At 35.8% G+C, this 23117-nt stretch overlaps 1 protein-coding gene across 3 annotated transcripts; it reads left to right on the forward strand.

Moving 5' to 3' along the window:
- The first annotated feature begins 3868 nt into the window (after positions 1-3868).
- Positions 3869-22881, forward strand: nt5c1aa (5'-nucleotidase, cytosolic IAa). Of its 3 annotated transcripts, none has more exons than XM_067411390.1 (7): positions 3869-4226; positions 7906-8004; positions 14352-14519; positions 14689-14818; positions 17913-18035; positions 19157-19341; positions 20923-22881. In XM_067411390.1, exons 1-7 carry the CDS (start codon positions 4080-4082, stop codon positions 21277-21279), a joined length of 1209 nt encoding a protein of 402 aa, XP_067267491.1. In that variant the 5' UTR covers positions 3869-4079; the 3' UTR covers positions 21280-22881. The 3 variants fall into 3 exon arrangements, with proteins under 3 accessions (XP_067267491.1, XP_067267492.1, XP_067267493.1); XM_067411391.1 differs by having other exon boundaries at positions 7960-8004; XM_067411392.1 differs by lacking the exon at positions 7906-8004.
- The last annotated feature ends 236 nt before the right edge of the window (positions 22882-23117 follow it).

Consider the following 23117-nt stretch of genomic DNA (forward strand, 5'->3'; position numbering starts at 1 on the left):
AAGCGAGCTGACGTGTGGGATTTTCCATGATAAACGGCACTTCAAAATAAAAGCCCCGCGAACCTAGGGCAAAATACAGTAAGTATTCAGTCTTTGTAAAATACGAAGTTCAATTACATAATCTTATATATATATATATATATATATATATATATATATATATATATATATATATATATATATATATATATATATATATATATATATACACACACACACTACTAAGTAGATCGCTTAGCAATTCTGAAATGACTTGCAGTGTTTCAGTAACAAATAAGTTACATCTACGTTAGCATGAATCGGTTCAAAAGCTGTTCGAGAAATTTGAGAATTACAGTTGTAGTGGATTTCATTTAGTTTCATATTTAGCTATTTAATGTAATTTCGGTATGTACAGACCATTATTAAGGACAGTTATTTAACTGTTATATAAAAACAACATTGCTTGCTCTACAATGCTGTCATACTTAAAGGGTTAGTTCACCCAAAAATGAAATTTCTGTCATATATTCATGTCGTCCCAAACCCGTAAGACCTTCATTAATCTTCAGAACGCAAATTAAGATATTTGAAATCCGATGGCTCCGTGAGGCCTGCATAGGGAGCAATGACATTTCCTCTCTCAAGATCCATAAAGGTACTAACATATTTAAATCAGTTCATGTACAGAGGGTGATTATTAATATTATAAAGCGACGATAATGTTTTTGGTGCGCCAAAAAAAAAAAAAAAAAAAAAAAAAACCGAATTATTTAGTGATGGCTTCAAAACACTGCTTCATGAAGCATCAGAGCATTATGAATCAGCGTGTCGAATCCGCAGTTCGGAGCGCCAAAGTCACGTGATTTCAGCAGTTTGGCGGTTTGACACGCGATCTGAATCATGATTCGATAAAGTGATTCATTTATGCTCCGAAGCTTCATGAAGCAGTTTTTTGAAATTTTAAATAAGTCGTTATTTATTTATTTATTTTTTTTGGCGCTTTATAATATTGATATTGAACCACTGTACTCACATGAACTGATTTAAATATGTTTTTAGTTACAAAAATATCTTAATTTGTGTTCCGAAGATCAACGAAGGTCTTACGGGTGTAAACGATGTCTTTAGTACCTTTCTGGACCTCAAAAGGTGTAATGTCGTTGCTTGGGACAACATGAGGGTGAGTGCTTGGTGCAATATGTAGAGGTCGCTAGAGGCCTATTCAAAACAAAGGCGTAGCTTGATGACACCACATTTGAGGGTTCTATGATATTAGACTGCGTAGCATATAATAAAAGATAATGAATTTCAAACCTGAACCAAACATATTTTTATTCAAAGATCAACAGTCTGTCATTAGTCTTTCGTCTGCCACAAAAAAACAACACTAAAATCATGAACTCAAATGTCATTGTGAAAAGAAAAACAACAATGACTGTTGTAAGTAACAGTGCATAAATCAGACCTTCTGTATAACCTAACGCTAATAAGCTTAAACGAAAATAACGAAATAATTGTGTAGTGAAGTATTTTTTTGTACACAGTGCTGCGAACAATCAATCACTCAGTGTACGCGTTCATCAATGTCCTCCTCGCGGCTGCAGCAACTTGCGCTCTCTTCATCAAGGCTTAAAACAAAAAGGACATGCATATCTAAATTCGCGCCTAGACGCCTACGGTATTTTTTTAGAACTTAGAAAAAAGATGCTGCAGCCAATGAGCAGCCGGCGGGGGCTGGTTGCAGGACGACTCAACCTCCGCAGGCAGTTTTTAATGTTTATCAGACAATAACTTCTCAAGATTTTGCTTTAGTATAATTTTCGGGACAATTAGGGCCAGATTCGGGATTCGGGACAACAGTTTAGATTTCGGGACGTCTAGTCACCCTAACGTCACTGTAGTATGAAGCAGAGCAGGACCGAGTGTTGTGGAGCTGAACGAGGCGCTGGAGCGATTGCGCAACACACGCCTCACGAGCAGCGGGACTTTTATTATGCCACAGTCGCTGGCACCGCTTTTCCGGTCATGAGTATGAGGTAACGCAGCTCTGTTTATCATATTAGATACATTTGAGTGTGCTGAAAATGTTGTAACCTTACTCGTTTGCTCGGCGGCTGCTGAGCTTGTTGCACAATGCAGTAATCTATATCGATTTTAGAATATCATATTAAATGCTGGATGGCTTGTGTTGATAAATGGCATGCAATTAATTTTAAAACGTATTGAATGATGGAGAAAATTCTGTATTACTGTTACTAAAATTAAGCTCCATCTGATTATGCTATGTTAGCTACTTGACAAAATAGTGTTTTTCTCTGAGGCATGGTAAAACATGGTACTCGCAAAAAATCAAGAAAATTAGATTTAAACTGTAAGACTAAACATGTTGAGCTATATAACAATAATTAGTTTTCAGTCTATAAATATATCAAAAAAGTTGTTTCCTTACCTAAAACATGCAAATATTAAATGTCTTTGGTGTTTCCATGGTTTCTACAAAATAAAACCGGAAACCGAGGGTAACCCGGGTATGACGCAATTGACAGGCGACTCCTCACACGTCCCGGAGCCTTGGTTAAAATTGCAATTTTATCATGATTTACAAATAGTTGCAAACATTTGGCATATTGTAAGTAGTAGGGATGGGACGAAATATCGTTTGACAAAATATCGCGATACAAAACGTGACAAAACGCATCGAGGTAGAAAAAAATGGATCGCAAAATAAAGATAGATGGCACTGCTGCATGATTTGCGTAGTATATAAATAATTTAGTGTATTATATTTGTGTGTATGTATATGGGGCAGACATACAGTCTATGGTGGCAGGGTAAAAAAACTAAATGAAAAAGAAAAAAGAAAAAAAATCCGGGGAACGGTGCGGTACGTCGTAACGTCAAGACAGCGCATGTTGCAATAACAACACTGCAGCGAGCTAACAAATATTATTAGCATTAGCACCAACTGCCTTGCCCCCAAACAGCCGACCATGGAGTCAAATGAGGTCGAAATTGAGGACGCTCCGCCTGGATAGTACAAGTCATATGTCTGGCAGTATTTTTTTTTTTTTTATATCGTATCGTGACGTATCGTATCGTGACACTGGCATATCGAGGTGCATCGTATCGTGAGTTTAAGTGTATCGTCCCATCCCTAGTAAGTAGCCTATTCGAGTGAACAAAATATATAACACTGGCCTAGTGGATATTTTACTGCAAAATTCTTACATATTAGACCTTTAATGACAGAAATTTAATTTTTGGTTGAACTAACCCTTTAAACTGCTGTTATCCTCTATGAGCAAAGACAATATAGTTCCTCCTTTACCCAGAAGAGGGCAGCCTATCACTGTATGTACAGTGTGGGCAGTTTGTCACTCATGGCCCCAGGGCTGCAACTAAGCAGCCAATCTCTGGCAAGGTTTTACATGGGGTCAAAGTGCTGCCTAGCAACTGATTATTAGGTTACAGTGCCATCAGAGGGAAAGTGGGGAGAAAGAACAGTCATGTTTATGTTGTTTGATCTATCTATCTATCTATCTATCTATCTATCTATCTATCTATCTATCTATCTATCTATCTATCTATCTATCTATCTATCTATCTATCTATCTATCTATCTATCTATCTATCTATCTCAGAGGGAAGGACTATGAAGGTCATCTTTCAGGGAAGCCCATTACTCATTGGCTGAAAGATGCTGATCCAGTTATAAAATATGATATGAGTGAGTGTGAGAAAGCACATGCAGACAGATGATAGCATGTAATAGAGGGATAGCGAGGGGGACAGTATGTGCATGAGTGAGGGATGAGTGGGGAGGGAGGGTGAGCGAGAAGGGGACAGATATCAACACATAGCGCGTCACAGCAGCAGATTGCAGGCAGAGCGTCAGAGCAGAGAGGATATAGCCGCACAGAAGCAAAGCAAGCACTGCCATTAGACACTGAAGCAGGAGATATACCACTGGGTACCAACAATACTGGCTGGGAACATACACTGTGTGTGGAAGAGAGGCTGTGTATGTGAACAGAGAGAACAGCACAGCGTGATACAGCCCTGGATCAGTGTGTTGTTAATGAGAAGCGTTGGGGAGAATGAGTCTTGACCCTGTTCTGGTCATGAAGGGGCAAGACCCCATGCCCAACACCTGTCCGCCAGCCTCAAACGGTGATAGCAAAGCATCCTGGGAGGACAGCAAGGATATCCATGAAAATACGGGTGCTACAAAGAAGCCCAAATCAGTAAGTGTCCCATTTGTGATCAGTGTTTCTCATTGTATTTGTGCACCAAATGTATAACATTCATTCTGATGTGATTTTCCTTTCGCTTCTGTCCTTTTTTCTGGTGAGGTCACACTTATTTAGTGTGCGAAATGTTTACATACAGTGAGTAGTGCACGTGTTTCAATGGCGCTTTGAAGTCGGTCCACATTTGCAGTCACTTTTCCCTCCACAGAGATCTGTAGTTTGTCAGAACAGCATAATTACGTGAAATATAATTATAAAAACATCTTTTAGCTGTAAAGAGGAGTGTAGCCTTTCATGTTGTGATGCCTGGTTGTGGTGTCAGTATTTATAAAAGAGAAACAGAACAGGTTTCATGGGAAAGGAGGGGAGTGATAGCACTATTAGGTAACAGTACTAGTGTAAGGAGATAATGCCATCCGAGGTGCAGCTCATTTTAAGTCGCACACTTCTTATTAGACTGCGAACACCGCCGTAAAGATATTGAAATGCCATCTGTCATATGTGGTGACGAATAAAATACTGACAATCCTGGCAAGGGCAGAGCTTTGTAACAGGAGATTTTATCTGGCCTAGTGCATTATTTTTGTATATCAGAGAACTTTAAATGTGTTTCAAATACATTTGAGATGGCACAGACACTTTAACACACAAAAACAGCTCCTTCAGTGTGTGTGCAACAGGCAGCTGGTCAACACCATGTGGATAATTCCCTTCTCCGCCGTAGCCTTTAGTGCTATACTTACTCTAAGCGTCACTGGCCTTTTCCAGATCTATTAATAACCTGCAATGCCATTCTCCTCTTTGTTATCCTCTGGTATTCTCCCATTTCTAACACTTGCACTGGTTGCCCCAGACTGACCCAGAAATAATTCATGGTTCTTGTTCCCCAGCAGTGTCTACCAGTTGACCTATGCAGTGAGTATAGAGTCACCACTCCAAATTTTGCTACTTTGACCTGTATGAAACCATATTAGCCAAGTGAAGGAAATGATATTAAATTATTTCATTAAAAACCATACTTACAATTGCACTTTCATGTGTGCAGGTAGTGGAGCCCCGGGCTAGGTTGTCACACCTTTTACTCCAGTGAGTGAATATATCTCAGTGTGTGTGTGTGTTTTTTTTTTTACAGACATACATCTTAAAATCTTGACAGTAAAAAAAAAGCTGCTGAATATTTCCTGGCATTATTGATAAGGAAGACATTACAGTTAATTTACTGTACACTACTATTAGTATAAGTTGTCATAATGGGAACCTGCAATTAATGTGTAAATGTTAATATACAAAAAAAATATAAATGTTATAATGTTATATATAAATGTATAAATTTCAATTATACAATTGTTTTAAGTAATAAATGTTGTACAATTACAACAGACACTACTATTCAAAAGTTTTGGGTCAGGAAAATGTTTTTTTTTTTTTAAAGAAATTAATACTTTTAATCCGCAATGAAGTATTAAACTGATCAAAATGACTGTAAATACAAAACAAAAATCTATTTCAAAGAGAATCTGTTCATTTGAACGATCTATTTACCAACAAATCCTGAAAAAAGTATCATAGTTTCCACAAAAATATCGAGAAGCTCATTGATAATGAATGTTTCTTGAGCAGCAAATCAGAATTATTTCTGAAGGATCATGTGACACTGAAGACTGGAGTAAATTCAGCTTTACCATCACAGGAATAAATTACATTTCAAAATATTTTCACAGAGTTATTTTAAACTGTAATAATATTTCATATTATTACTGTTTTTTTTTTTTTTTTTTTTACCATATTTTTGATCAGCTAAAACGCAGCCTTAAGCATTAGAGACTTTTTTTTTTTAAAAACATTAACAAAATCTTACAGACCCTAAACTTATAAATAAAAAAACATAGCCTAATCTGAATTCGAAATGTATAAAATAATAATAAAACATTGAAAACATTGGTTGAAAATGCATAATTTTTTTTTACAGGTTTTACAATGTCCACTTGTGAACTCCACATTAGTTTACGCAAAAATGAAAATTCTGTCATTAATTACTCACCCTCGTGATGTTCCACATCCGTAAGACCTCCGTTAATATATGGGACACAAATTAAGATATTTTTGATGAAATCCGAGGGCTGTCTGACTCCTCCCTAGACAGCAATATAATCACCACAGAAAGGTACTAAAGACATCGTTAAAATAGTCAACGTGACTGCAGTGGTTCAACCTTAATGTTATGAAGCAACAAGAATACTTTTTGTGCGCAAAAACAAAACAAAAATAACGACTTTATTCAACAATATCTTCACTTCTGTTTCATTCTCGTTTACGTCCAGCGCTTCCAGGTTCTACGTCAGGACAGCGATGCATCTCGAACAAGCCTATTATTGGCTGGCTCCTTCGTCAGCATCACACGCATGCGTCATGCTGCTCACGTGATCAGCTTTGACCAATACTGAGCCGGCATTCGGATGTAAACATGGAAGCCTTCACTGTGCTTACTGCGGCAACTATGTAAGGAAAATGACAGGGAACAGAAGAGATTGTTGAATAAAGGCGTTGTTTTTGTTTTGTTTTTGCACACAAAAAGTATTCTCGTCTCTTCATAACATTAAGGTTGAACCACTGCAGTCACGTCGACTGTTTAACGATGTCTTTAGTACCTTTCTGGACCTTGAAAGTGTTGATTATATTGTTGTCTATGGATGAGTCGTATATCTCTCGGATTTCATCAAAAATATCTTAATTTGTGTTCCAAAGATGAACGAAGGTCTTACAGGTGTGGAACGACATGAGGGTGAGTACATAATGACCGAAATTTCATTTTTATGGGTGAACTATCCCTTCAAAAGGCTTATTTCGCTAATAAACACAGTTTGGGAAAATGGTTAACCTTTCAACATGACACTGACAACAAACAGCCGCAAAGCATCTGTACAGTACTTCAATATCGTAGCCAGGGCCAAAATCTAAATCATCAAAAATCTGTAAAATTATGTTTTCCATCCATCTTTAATGTGCTATCTCAAGGCCCAATTTCCAAATCAAAATGGACAATTCCATTTGCTCCTATTTTATGAGATTTTAACAAAACAGAATAACATTTTTGAAGAGGGATGGTGTCTTTCTTTGCTCAATTTTTTTTTTTTAATGAATGGAGACAGTGTAAAGGATCAGAGGTTGAGGTTCTGTTTCCGCTTGGTCAAAGGGAAAGAAAACACATAGTTTATGTACCGGAAGATTATTTCCTGAGACGAGCTACTACTGGTAACACTCAATCTTCAACCCTCTGTCTGTAACTGTATCTGTGCCAGTATAATTAAAGAGTCTCTATATCAAGAGTTTGAACCATGAATAACATCACATACTACTGAGCAAGCATCCGAGGAGCTTTTCCAAGCACATGGTTTATATAACATCCCCACAGACAGGAGAGCTCTACAGGGACACTCATTTCCAAAGCGCCACAATTCAGATATCACTTATCTGTGAGTCTTAGTGAAATACAGTGTCTTTTTATTAAATCGGAAGCAGTTTTACCCATTTTGTAGTTGGTTTTATTGTCGTCATGATAGGATGGTTAGGCGGTTCTGTTTTCAAGGTTCATCTGTTGTATTGGCATTTTGTCCCAGCTGTGTTTTCCTATTCATTTCCAATCATGGCAATCTCTATATGCATTACATAACAGACAAATCTGTATACCTGTGACGTGGAAGTTGATATGAAATGTCATTTTATGAAGGGACCTGTAAGACGGGCCAGGAAGGTGGAGGGAGGCATATTCTTTGTAAGTATTTTCAAAGGATCATGCAGATTTTCTTCTCTGCCGTTTCATTAACAATCTGTTCTGCTTGGCTGTACTAAACGCATGACCTTTTGACCCACAATGTGGACTTGCACATACAAATATGTTAATGCATTCTTAAGAGCTCAGTTTGATTTCAGTGCTTTTGACAGTGTTTTTAAGTGACATTTAAACGAGTGCAAAGAAAAGTCATTTAGAAATCCATAGTGTTTGCCAGTGATTGTTTAACTGAAGGCATGAGATTTGCAAGGCATATATATATATATATATATATATATATATATATATATATATATATGCCTTTAAAGGATCACTCCACTTTTTTTGAAAATAGGCTAATTTTCCAACTCCCCTAGAGTTAAACAGTTGAGTTTTACCGTTTTCGAATCCATTCAGCCGATATCCGGTTCTGGCGGTACCACTTTTAGCATAGCTTAGCATAGTTCATTGAATCTGATTAGACCGTTAGCATTGCGCTTAAAAATGACCAAAGAGTTTTGATATTTTTCCTATTTAAAACTTGACTCTTCTGTAGTTAAATCGTGTACTAAGACCAACGGAAAATAAAAAGTTGTGATTTTCTAGGCTGATATGGCTAGGAACTATACTCTCATTCAGGCGTAATAATCAAGGAACTTTGCTGCCGTTCCATGGCTGCAGCAGTGCAATGATATTACGCAGCGCCTGTGAGCCCCTGCTTGCACAGGGAACGTGCCTTGCAACCATGGAGACGTTTGTGAGAGACGCTGCGTACTATCATTGCACTGCTGCAGCCATGGAACGGCAGCAATGTTCCTTGATTATTACGCCGGAATGAGAGTATAGTTCCTAGCCATATCAGCCTAGAAAATCACAACTTTTCATTTTCTGCTGGTCTTAGTACACGATTTAACTACAGAAGAGTCAAGTTTTAAATAGGAAAAATATCAAAACTCTTTGGTCATTTTTAAGCGCAATGCTAACGGTCTAATCAGATTCAATGAACTATGCTAAGCTATGCTAAAAGTGGTACCGCCAGACCCAGAGATCGGCTGAATGGATTCGAAAACGGTAAAACTCAACTGTTTAACTCTAGGGGAGTTGGAAAATTAGCCTATTTTCAAAAAAGGTGGAGTGTTCCTTTTAAAGGGATAGTTCACCCAAAAATTAAAATTCTGTCATCATTTACTCCCCCTCAAGCTGTTCCAAACCTGTATACATTTATTTGTTCTGCTGAATCCAAAGGAAGATATTTTGAAGAAAGTTTGTAACCAGGCCGCTTTGGGGCACCATTGACTTTCATGGTAGGAAAAAAAATACAATGGAAGTCAATGGTGCCCCAGAACTGTTCAGTTTCCCACATTCTTCAAAATATCTTCCTTTGTGTTTAACAGAACAATGAAGTTTATACAGGTTTGGAACAACCTGAGGGTGAGTAAAGAATTTAGATTTTCGGGTGAACTATCTATTTAAGTTGATGTGCCTATGCAATGCATTCAACATTTTTTACTTATCTGTGATTGACCACACAAGACAGAAAAATGGAAGAATAAAAGAGCAGAATAAGCAGTATAACCACAATATCACACACAAAAGTCTGAGGCTAAGAGTGGAAATAACTGAAAATAAATTAGATTAAATTATTTTGATTAAATTATCACATATTTATGTAACTATAAACCTGTAGTATGTAATTAAATATATGTAGTATGCAAGTAAATATATTTTATTAGTAATTTAGAAAAAGAAAATTGAATTTTACACTTTAGTGCAAAAAACAAAACTATAAATAAAATATTAATATTAATTGAGTATAATATTTCTTATTCCTTTTATGTAATTAAAAAAAAAAATCCTAATCAAAATCTTAGATTTTCAATCTGGTCTCAGACTGTGTATAATGCATATTATTAAGTGTGACCCCACTATATAATATATTTATATGTTTGTAAGTGGCTGTGTGTGTGATATTCTCTTATTATAATTATTAATTATTTCTCTTATTATCATTATTATCAGAACTTCATTAATCAATTCCATTGAACAGAATTTCGAATATATTATTTTTCATTGAAAATGGTTTATAGCAGTGGCTCTCTCTTTTTGACTTAAAGGCCCCTTATTGTTGAAGACAATTTATTTTTATTTTTTTTTATTTCTGGTACTTCTGCTGTAATTACAAAGCTGCTCCATTTAAATCTTTTTTTATTCATTTACAGAAACTAGGAATGGCAATCTATTTTAAACATTAAATAAAATAATTATATATATATTTTTTAAATATTTAAAACTTGACATAGATAATGTCAGTTCCAGAAATCACACTTTTTCCAGAGCTGTGGGAATCTTAAATAATGACAATTGTTGAGTAAACAATAAAATTTCATATTGATTTTTAGCCATTTTAGCTTATTTTAAACCTTGTTTTGTCTTTTTAAAAATAATTTTAAGTCTTCTTGGGCCCCACTTATAAATACATACATTCTAATTTAATAATTCTACTTTAACTATTTTTTTCCTAAAATATCCTAAATGTTTGCATGTTCTAAAAGTGTAACTTTTTTTTGCTAAACATTAAAGGGTTAGTTTACCCAAAAATGAAAATTCTGTCATTAATTACTCATCCTCATGTCGTTCCACACCCGTAAGACCTTCGCTCCTCTTCAGAACACAAATTAAGATATTTTTGATGAAATCCGAGAGCTTTCTGTCCCCTCCATAGACAGCAATTCAACAACCACTTTCACGGTCCAGAAAGTTAGTAAAGACGTCGTTAAAATGGTCCATGTGACTGCAGTGGTTCAACCTTAATTTAACCTAATCACCCGCCCCCAAAATAATGACTTTATTCAACAATTTTTTCTCTTCCCTGTCATTCTGCTATGCTGTTTACATTGTAGACAGCGCCAACACAAATACTGAGTCTGTGTTCTGATGTAGAACCTGGAAGCGCTGCACTCTTGTCTTTAAATTGCTGTCTAAGGAGCAATTCAGATTTCATCAAAAATATCTTAATTTGTGTTCTGAAGATGAACAAAGGTCTTACGGGTGTGAAACAACATGAGGATGAGTAATAAACGACAGAACTTGCATTTTTGGGTGAACTAACCCTTTAACTTTTCTCCCTGTGTTTTTGCCTTTGTTTCTGTCTGGTTCAGAAAACACTAATGTCTGTGGGTAAAATAACACATAGCTGGTAAGTGGGCACTACAGCTGCAATTCAGACAATTACAACAGATTCTAAAGAGCAGGTCAATGTTCACTTTTTCCTGATCTGTAAAAGGCTTTTAGAGTAAATGTTCCATCTAACATTGTACTGAATAGTTAAATTCTGGTCCAATTGCCCCTACAGCCCATTCCCTTTGTAATGCAGTGGCCAATTATCCACTCTCATTTCCTGATAAAGTCTTATTTCCACAACCACTGGAGCCTCCCGAAATACTCTATCTTTCAAAAATTTCCCAGACCTGCTCAAACCAGGATCTCCCATGACCAAGAGTAGTGCCATGGCTCATCTGAAATAGCAAATCGGTCTCTAGTTCTTTGGGGAAGTGGATTTTAACTCATCACAGATCAATTTACACAGGCTTGTCCTTTTCCCATAACCCCCCAGGCAGTACATGTCTCTGGATGGAGGGTACAGTTGCTCGGATGAGGGCATGTTGAACCGCACGCACAGCGTTCTGGCTGCGTCATACGGTAGCCCTTTTCCAAAATTAACTAGCCCTGCTCTTCCTGGTGGTTTCCTGTGACATACTGATCCATGGGTCAGCTGATGTGTGGGCCATGTGACTATACGTAAAAACTGTACATGGTTTATGCTCTGCTGCTGGGAATCACATTACCAACTACACCATTTGATACATTACCAGCAGTTTCCACTGAAGTACAGAACACGGATAAAAAAAAAATTACTTGGAAATGAATTTTAGTTTGATCACTGGATCTCTCTCTAGCATGAAACACTGAGTGAATAACAAAATTAGGGATCAGAGCTGTTGTGATGACGACGATAATCTCAGATCTTCCAGTCCTGTCTGATCTACTCTGAAAGTGGAGATCCTAATGTGCTCTTCATTAATCACTATTCTTGCCTTCTCACTTAAAAAGATAATCTGTAATGACGCATGGTTGCCTGCTTTGGAGAGTGACTATTGCATTTCATACTGTTCTTTCATCTGCTTTATGCACTCTTTAGAATTAAATTCTTGCTGATTAATTTAAAAGGGTTAGTTCACCCCAAAATAAAAAAGATCCCATTATTTACTCACCCTCAGGACTTTCTTCTTTCAGCCAAACACAATCAGAGTTATAAATATCCTGGCTCTTCCCAGCTTTATAATGGGAATGAATAGTAACTGAGATTTTAAAGCCCAAAAAATCACATCCATCCATTATAAAAGTAATCCATATGACTCAAGGGGGTTAATAAAGGCCTTCTGAAGTGAAGCGATGCATTTTTGTGAGAATAATATCAATTATTCTAACTTTATAAACTGTAATCACTAGCTTCCGGTAACGTCCGTCCGTGCCTTCATGAGAGAGTCGAGTTTAGCTTAAGCTTTGGTAAAAGTAGGGCTGGACAATAAACTCAAGCTCCTCTGACATTTCGCTTTAAAAATTCTCATTTTAGACTTTTAATTTGTGACCTGTGTTTTGCTCTATTCTCTGTGCTTCCGGGTTTGACAAATACATCATGTACCGGGTCAAAGTTCACTCTTTCACTGGAACTCAACTCGCGTATGGACACCAGAGATAGTTTATAAACGTATAAATATGCATATTTTTCTTTAAAAAACACATCGCTTCACTTCAGAAGGCTTTTAACCCCCTGGAGTCGTATGGATAATTTTTATGCTGGATGGATGTGCTTTTGCTTGGAAGAGCAAGGATATATTTTAATATAACTCTGATTGTGTTTGACTGAAAGAAGAAAGTCATATAGAACGGCTTGAGGTTGGCCTTTAAGGGGATATTTCACTCAAAAATGAAAATCCTGTCATAATTTTCTCAGCCTCATAATGATTCAAATCAGTATGATTTTTGATCTTCCAAAAAGATGTTTAACAGAATGCATGTGCTGCATCATAATAGTGGTCTATATGGATTGTGAACTATATTTGAAGTCATCAGAATTAAAACAATACCAAGCGACATTGTTATTCAGTAATTTCTCTTTTCATATGTGATTATTCAAATATGGTTTTAAAGGGATAATTCACCCAAAAACGACATTTATGTTGAGTAAATGATGACAGAAGTTTCATTTTTTGGGTGAACTATCGCTTTAACATGTCTGGTTTTTAATCAATGATACTAAATGTAATTGGTTCTTATTTCCAGCAGTGTTGTTATTGTTTTTGTTAATGGAAATAACTCAAATAAATAAAATAAAATAAAATATAAATATTAAATGAAAAACTTAAAAAACGTTAAAAAAATTAAAGCTGCAGTCCGCAACTTTTTTTGTTAAAAATTTACAAAAATTATATAATGAGAATATACAACATGAATCCATTTTCCAAACCGTGTTTTTGTCTTACCCTGAATCATTATGGTACACTTATAATAAGTGTTTATATTCGGACTATTTCAGACCAGACTGGTAGGACTCACCGCAGAGTATCACAGTAACTGCGTGACTCGCCATAGACATACAAGGAGAAAAGTAGCTCCGGCTAGAATGTTCCTCCGCAAGATGCGTGCAGTTCTGTTTATTAACCGCTAGAGGGCCAAAAATCGCGGACAGCAGCTTTAAATACTAAAATGACTAAAAAATAAAACTGAAATGAATATATATTTAAAGCTAAATAGGTATATTCATAAAAATGAAAAAAAAAAAAAAAAATGACAAAATGACAAATGACAAAAACACAACAAAATTATTAATGTAAACTAAAATGAAAACTGAAAATGTAAAAATTAAATCTATTTCAAAATATAATAAAAAACTTTTAAAATATAAATTCTATAACAGTATATAAATAATACTAAAATAACATTGATATCCATTTGCAATATGCAAGTTTCAAGCAAATTCAAATCACACAAATTAAATTTGAGCACTATCGTGGAGAAGATTTTTAGTGAAAACAAATAGATATTTTAGAAAAAATATTAGTGAAAACTAACTTAAATTTAAGTCTATTTGTCACACAAAGCTATCAAATGTCTTTTGAAGACTTGTATCGTGCACAATTCATATAGACATATAGACCACTTTTAAGAAAACAATGCACATGCTTTTAGCCAACAGAAGAACCAGGTACCCTGTACTTGCATGTTATGTGCTCAAACATACCTTGTGTTTGTGATGAATGTCTCACAGCTCTTTCACCATCCCTATTCAGCCCAAACCAGAGAACGCAGTCACCATTGCAGTGTCATCACGGGTTCTGTTCCGCACAGAGAAAGAGCAGATAGTGTTTGAGCAGCAAGGAATAGAGGAGTACCTCAGGTATCAGGTGGAGCACGAGAATGAGCCCTTTGCTCCTGGTCCAGCATTCCCGTTTGTTAAGGTAAATATACACAATGATTTTTGATGACTATTTCCTAAAACATGTAATGCATTATTAAGGTATACTTTTAAACAAAAAGGACATTGCCTTAACAATATTGATTGATTCTATACCTCTGTTTGCAAATATCTTCATTTGATTAGACCCCTTATTTGGCATGTTTTCTCAGGCACTGGAGACAGTAAACACTCGGTTGCGGGAGCTCTACCCAGAAAGTGAGGAGCTTTTTGACATTGTGCTGGTAACTTATAACCATGCCCATGTAGGCGTCAGACTCATCAACACCATCAACTACCACAGTAAGTGTATAACTGACCTTATCATTACTTGGATTAATACGAAGTTTTGTTTAAAGAAAGAGCAAACGATTCTCAAAAAGTATTATTGAAAGTCTGGTCTGATGCTCTGGCGCATACAGGCAGAAAAATATTTATGCTCATATAAAAAAAAAAACCTGAAAGTTATTATTCATATTAGAAAATTAAATATATTTTGGCAGTATAAGGCAGTGAAATGTTAATTAAGGTGGCTAATTAAGATACAAAAAAACACAAAACAGTAGGAAGCGTAGACTGCTACTATCAATCCATCAATCAAACCAGTTGAAAGTATGGGATGGAAAGTAACTACATGATTCTGAGGACACAAAACTGTAAATGCAAATGTTTTCTTAGAAGATAAATCTCCAGCTGGCCAATAATATCTTCCCACAGAGACGCATGTGACACCTCTAACCTTTGTATCACAAACCAGCCACTTCCTGTTCAGTTCCCTGCAGCGCCTCAGCTGGACTGGTTTTGATCGTTCCGGTGGCTAAATGAAGAAAAAACAAACATCTCTCCATCTTTTGGCCTTTCTTCGGGCAAAACAACAAAAATGCGGATGGACTGATGTTTCAAGAGCCATTTGAAGTCAGAACTTTGTGTTCTGAACCACAAAAAAAAAAAAGTTAGATGTTTGTTAGAAGATAAATGTGAGTCTGATGCTCCAAAACCCATGACTGCAAGGAAGAAATTATAAAAAAAGAATACAACAAATAAGAATGGGCCTATATATATATATATATATATATATATATATATATATATATATATATATATATATATATATATATATATATATATATATATATATAATTTTTTTTTTTTTTTTTTTTTTCCAAAATTAATATGGTTCCTATCATTATTGACATTTACAAATAGAACCACTACGGCAGGGGTGTCCAATCTTTCCAGCTGAGTTTGACATAATAGGAAAGAACAGGCAAAAAGTATGTCCGGATGTCCTACTTCTTCCGGCAAGATTCTGAAGTGTGCATACGATGGACACTTTATGATGCCATGGGAGAGGATTTATGAATGGCAGTGACACAACGCAAATGACGCTAGTAGGTCACATGATAATGACAATAGAATGTAGTATGTTCAGACTGAATTCATACTACACACATTCATACTACATAGAACTTACTTTTTTAGCTGTTGCAAAGTAATTACTATTCAAAATAAGTACCTACTCAAGAGTATGCGATTTTGGACGCAGCTTTAATTAACCACACCTGAACTATAGCTAATCAAAGTCATTAGTATCACTGAAAACTTTTAGGCATGTGTGTTGGAGCTAAACTCTGCATGGAGAGGAATAAATGCCTCTGAGCTATGGCCATTACTCAGACTTAAGGGACAATGGGGGACATTAGTCTATAAACTCTGGGGCCGTTTACACGACAACATAAATTTGGGTACCTGAAAACTTTTGAAAACAGGTTTCAAAGGGCAAGTTTTTGAAAATGATATTCTTATCGTCTTCATGTAAACTACAAAAACTCAAGTTTATTAGGCCATCTATGGCATGCATACTGTATATCTTGTAATTTAACAGCTTTCAGGAATACTTGATTCTGATTGGTCAACCACAGGATTCGCTGGTTGCATATTTTTGTGTAATGAGGCTGTATATTAGGCTAAACTCTCCTATTTGTTGCTAATTTCATGTCTTTCATTGCACTTTCAGTTTCTTTTTACATGATAAAATAACTTAAAATAACATACTGAGTAGCCATAATAAGTATGATAATGTACAGTTATTGTAAAATTATCCTGTGCGTCAGGATCTGATCAGGGTTCGTTTTACAATAATGATCAGATGACTGCACCTTATCCCTTACTTTACTCCTGGGCAAACATGGCTTGACATGCCATGTAAATCAACCTGCTGCTGATGTCTTACTGAGCTGGCACTCATGCACTAATGTGTCAAAAGGCTAAAAGGAGCACATTACCCCAACATTTCCCACCGGTCTAAGCTTTCCATCTGTTAAACAGTTCATAACTGTGGTGTCTCAATAGTGAAATCTTCTAATTGAAAATGGTGATACATTGATTAAATAACTTGAGGAAAAACTCTTTTCTTTTCCGAAGGTATTTTCATTATTAAATAGTACTTACAGAAAGAAGCTAATAGATATAGAATGTATTGGTCCCACTTTATATTAAGTGGCCTTAACTACTATGTACTTACATCAAAAACCAAGTACAATGTACTTATTGGGTTCATATTGAATTCCAAAACACTTTTGCTGCTATTGAGGAGGATACGGGTAAGGTTAGGGAAAGCTTTGGTGGTATGGGTAGGTTTAAGGGTGGGGTAAGGTGTAAGGCATGGGTCAACAGTGTAATTATAAATATAATTACAGAAATTAATTTCAGATGTAATTACATGCAGGTGTTTTTAAAATATAAGTACAATGTAAAAACATGTATGTAATGTAAATAAGTGCATTGTATCAAATGATTAATTTAAATGTAAGTACATAGTAGTTAAGGCCACTTAATATAAAGTGGGTCCAATGTATTTAAATGTACACAGGAAGACTCCAGTCATATAAAAGCTGTTTTATTTTACATGGAAATGCTCACCTCATGGGGACGGCCATTTTTAGATCACATGACTAGCTGAATAATAATACTCACTTTATCTCAGCAAATAAATTACTCATGGCTGACTGCTAGTATCATTTCTACAATAGCTTTGATAACTGAAATGTTTTGGGGGTTTTGTTTCGTTTTTGTTTTTTGCTTGATACTGCATTCACACCACTAGGAGTCACTATAAATCATAGAATGCCAAATCAGCCACATGTACTATTTATTGATCAAAATACAATCACAAGTATTTATTACACTAATTGTTAATAAAAAATTGACAGAAAAAGCATTAAACTGAGTGCTGGCTATGATAATATCTGATAAAATGTGTAACAATTACTCGAATGCAATGTACTGTAAGTCGCTTTGGATAAAAGCATCTGCCAAATGCATAAATATCTATGTAATAATAACTGGCTCTCATGAAAATGTTAATTACTGATTAATATTCTTCTCTTGTCCCCAGATCTATTCATTGAGCGGTTCTGCATGACAGGAGGTACCAGTCCCATTGGGTACCTGAAAGCGTGGCATACAAACTTGTACCTGTCTGCCGATACTGAAAAGGTTCAGGAAGCCCTCGCTGAAGGTTAGTAAATATGAGATAACACATGCAGCAGGTGCTTCATCTTCTTGTCATTTACATTCAGTAAATCAAGAGAAATGTGTCATTAATGTGCAACAAGCAGTACACATTTCACCTTTACAGATGCCTACGAGAAACCATTGATATTATGCTAATAAATTAAATTATATTTATAGGAATAAAAAAGATTTCAATCAATATGGATTAACAAATGGTGACTAAAAGTTATAGTATGCAATATAGAATTGGTGTAAGTACAAATATATAGTCTCAGTGACACAACAAAGCAAAGCAAATCATATGAAATTTGAACAGGTGTGCTTTACAGACTTGTGATATATTTAGATAGCGATTTCAGAGGTAACCTGTCAATGATTTTGAATTATGAAAAGTGCCAAATTACTTAGTGGTCAAAGTGCCTCCAAAGGAAGTGCTCTTGCAGTTTGCCATTTAAAGGTCCTTTCAGTGTACTCGCACTAGGCACGGTTACCTTCGAGGCCGTGCACGATTGTCCTTCTCCTGACCTGCACTCACACTTCGTGCCTCGGCACGCTTAAACCTAAATATACTCAAATTAATTTAAAAGTACAACTAAGGTTGTAATAGAAGATGTTTGTTGTTGTAATGATGACTGTAGCATACACACACATAGAAGCCTTTTCGTTCTCTGGCGTGGTAAGCATTCACACTACACAGTTCTGGGCATGAGTCCAACTGACCCGTGCCCAAACCCACCTCTTCAAGTGGGCCAGGGCACGGTACATAGCGATCACACTAGACAAACAAACTGGACTTTGGGGATCAAGCGTGCTTGGGCATGGTTCAGATGGCCTAGTGTGAGTAAATGAACCTCTGAGCACATGAGCACCATATGTTGCTTTGCTTAGTATCACAGATTCACATCATATGAATTATTGCATAAATAAATGTGTATAAAATATTCGAATTAAAACTAACTGAAATGGGGGATAGCATTGAACTCCAGATCGACTGAATGTTTAACAACCCAATGACCTATTTGGTTTGCCGAGGCTTAATGGGTCCTAATCCCATTCAAGAACATTTGCTTTTAATGCCATTTATCACACTGTGAGCTTTAGTTTTGTCTTTGTGTTTTCTTACAGGGATTGCAGCAGCCACCATGTTTATGTCAGATAAACAAATCGAGGTATCCGAGACCCAGCTGAGAGTGGCATTTGATGGCGACGCTGTTCTCTTCTCTGATGAGTCTGAGCGTATTTTTAAAGCCCATGGCCTGGACAAGTTCTTCGAACATGAGAGGGAAAATGAAAACACCTTGTTAGATCATGTATGCAATTTCATTGTTACCCAATTCAACTGTTTATGTCTGAAATAAGCTTCAGAGTAAATGAAAGATGCATGTTTAAAGGTATTTTCTCACATCTCAAAAGTGTAACACTGTGGCGCTTTTAAAACATTTTCTGCTTTTTTAGAGGGTTAGTTCACCCAAAAATGAAACTTCTGTCATTAATTACTCACCCTCATGTCGTTGCAAACCCGTAAGACCTTCGTTCATCTTTGGAACACAAATGAAGATATTTTTGACGTAATCTGAGAGCTTTCTGTCCCTCCATAGACAGCGTATGAAACTGAAACTTTGAAGATAAAGAGATCGTAAAACTAATCCATATGAATTGAGCGGTTTAGTCCAAATTTTCTGAAGAGGCTGGATTGCTTTTTATGATGAACAGATTTAATTTAGGCTTTTATTCACATATAAACATTTATCAGCGAACATAAACATAAGCTTAACCGAACCTGCTGGACGCGCGAGAACAAACATGCTATGTAACACACGAGAATGAACCTCATTGGTTCTCGCACACGTTTCATTCTCAAACAAACAGCTTCTGTGTACCACAACTGATGTGTGAGTTGATGAATGTTTATATGTGAATATAAGTCTAAATTAAATCTGTTCATCATATCAAGCGATCGAGTCTCTTCAGAAAATTTGGACTAAACCGCTCAATTCATATGGATTAGTTTTCTGATCTCTTTATGAACTTTTTGAAACGTTAAAGTTTCAGTTGTGTAGCTGTCTATGGAGTGACAGAAAGCTCTCAGATTTCATCAAAATGAGCTTTATTTGTGTTCTGAAGATGAATGAAAGTCTTACGGATTTGGAACAAGTGAGTAATTAATAACATTTTTGGGTGAACTAACCCTTTAAATAGCAGTTCACAACCTGACACAGCATTATTGGCGCAACCAATGGTGTGAGTTTGCGGCGGGACTTTCTGTTTGAATATCCAATGGCATATGGTCGGAGGAAACTTATATTTTTTTTTGCAATTGCTGCCACTAGTGGAGTACAAAATGACACACTTTACTAATATGTTATATAAAGCTCCTGAGCGTTCCTGAGGTTTTTTCAATTTAGTGGATATGTGCTACAATATATGTGACACTGGACCAAAAATCAGTCATAAGGGTCAATTTTTTTTTAAATTTACACATCATATGAAAGCTGTATAAATAAGATTTTCATTGATGTATGGTTTGTTAGGATAGGAAAATATTTGGCCGAGATACAACTATTTGAATATCTGGAATCTGAGGGTGCAAAAAAAATCAAAATATTTAGAAAATCACCTTTAAAGTTATCTAAATGAAGTCCTTAGCAACACACATCCACTCACAAAAATAATTTTTTGATATATTTACGGTAGGAAATTTACAAAATATCTTCATAGAACATGATCTTTACTTAATATCCGAACGATTTTTGGCATAAAAGAAAAATCGATAATTTTGACCCATACAATGTATTGTTGGCTATTGCTACAAATACACCCGTGCGACTTATGACTGGTTTTGTGGTCCGGGGTCACATATTAACTGTATAATGTATCTGTCCACCTCACAGGGGCCACTGAAGAGTTTCCTGGAATTGCTTGGGAAGCTTCAGAAGAAATTCTATGCTAAAGGTCACCGCCTGGACTGTCCCATCCGCACCTACCTCGTGACGGCCCGCAGTGCAGCCAGTTCAGGCATCCGTGCCTTAAAGACTCTCCGTGCCTGGGGACTAGAGACAGACGAGGCTCTTTTCCTGGCCGGTGCACCAAAAGGCCCCATGCTAGAGAAAATCCGGCCCCACATCTACTTTGATGACCAGATGTTCCACGTGGAAGGTGCTGCAGAAATGGGTGCCATCGCTGCACATGTGCCCTATGGGATTGCACAGAAATACCCTCATAAAAAAAGCACCAATACATCAAAATAAAAAGATAAGGAAGACATGAAGAGGTACATATTGTTCTTATTTTGGACGTGACGTTCAAGTTTCAGACATTCTTTTTTAAACTCAGTTGTGCACTCACTGGCTCAGGATCTCAGTATTCTCCTAGCCTTTTTTCCATGTGACCTATGCAAGGCCATACACAACATACAGCCAAAAAGATTCAGCCAAGTGCTGATCTTTTTGAGTTATTCTGTCCATGACTCTTGAAATATGCATTATGATAATGAAATTTGACCACTGTGCCTCTTGTAAAGCACTACAATGAACGGTCATCTAAGCATACGCTTCTCAGCGACAGTTTGTCGAAAAACACGACATTGACTTACTGTTAAAAGTGAATGCGTGCTGCTATTCTTGTATGTAAAGTGACATCGATACTGAAATGGTGTTTACACAGTGTGTGTTTTGAACCGCACTGTATAATTCAGCAATTGACTGTGATGGTGTTCTTGTTTATTGCTGTAAATGCTGTTGTGTGAGTAAAACTACAGTATTCTTATGTAGTAGTCTAATATATGTGGTCATATATGATGGATTGTTAGTCTATAATATAATGTTCGACATTGATAAGAAGCCCTATTTTACATATGAGAGAATTAATTATTCAGAATATATAGAAATCTATAGAAAGTATATTTTCATTGTTTTACATGTATTTTTTGTTTTCTGGATTCAATATACATACTGTTCAAAAGTTGGGGTGGGGTGAGCAATTTTTTATTTTTTTTTTTTTAGAAATTAATACTTTTATTCAATAAGGATGAATTAAATTGATCCAAAGTGACAGTAAAGACATTATAAAGATTTCAATTTTAAATAAATTATGGGTTTTTATTTACTTTCTTAATCTTAAGAATGTTAAAAAAAATATACATGATGGTTTCCACAATTTTAATCAGCACAAATGTTTTCAGCATTGATGATAAATAAGAAATGTTTATTGAGCAGCAAATCATCATATTAGAATGATTCTGTGACACTGAAGACTGGAGTAATGATGCTGAAAATTCAGCTTTGCCATTACAGGAATAAATTACACTTTAAAATATATTAAAATAGAAAACAGTTATTTTAAATTGTAATAATATTTCACAATTTTAATGTATTTTTGATCAAATAAATGCAGCCTTGGTGGACATAAGAACATAATTTTTTCTTACCAAATCCAAAATTTTGAACATTAGTGTATGTATATCTTTTGACAGAAGATTATTGTATGTGAAAGGGAATGTACAAGGAATAGAAGAGGTCAGATTTGTCTGTCAGCCAAAGAAAGAAAATGTCTATTTGTAGAAACAAAACAGCAATAAAACTCCATTGAGCTACATTACCTGCCACTCTTTCTCTCCAGGTACATTTGTCATGCAGTTAATGTCCTTTCTTATTACACACAATCCCTGGTTTGGCATCTAACACCCAAATAAAAGTCATCATTATCCAGAATTGGCCATCCGATTATTATATTATAAAACATAATTCCCTGCTAAAGATGTACTGGTTTATTCACATGTTTCTTGTGCTTTGTCTTCTTGTGTCACTGTGCTGTTTAGTAATGTTTTGCAGCATCCGTCCTATAAACATTATTGGAACAAATTGTGTTGACATCAGTGTTTAGTCTGTCTCTTTAAATTATTCTCATTGTTAAATCTATATGAAATATGACAGATTAGCTGCCTCCTCCATAATTGTCAGTTCATTTTTAGAGCTCTGTCTCTGTGCTGTTGTTCTCTGGATAACATGGTATAAGAATATCAATATTATAAAGGACAAATATAATGCAATAATTATTATTTAGTTTTAAAAGATAGTGTATTATGTAC

The sequence above is a fragment of the Chanodichthys erythropterus genome, chromosome 15, assembly GCF_024489055.1.
Source record: "Chanodichthys erythropterus isolate Z2021 chromosome 15, ASM2448905v1, whole genome shotgun sequence".
Lineage (NCBI taxonomy): Eukaryota > Metazoa > Chordata > Actinopteri > Cypriniformes > Xenocyprididae > Chanodichthys > Chanodichthys erythropterus.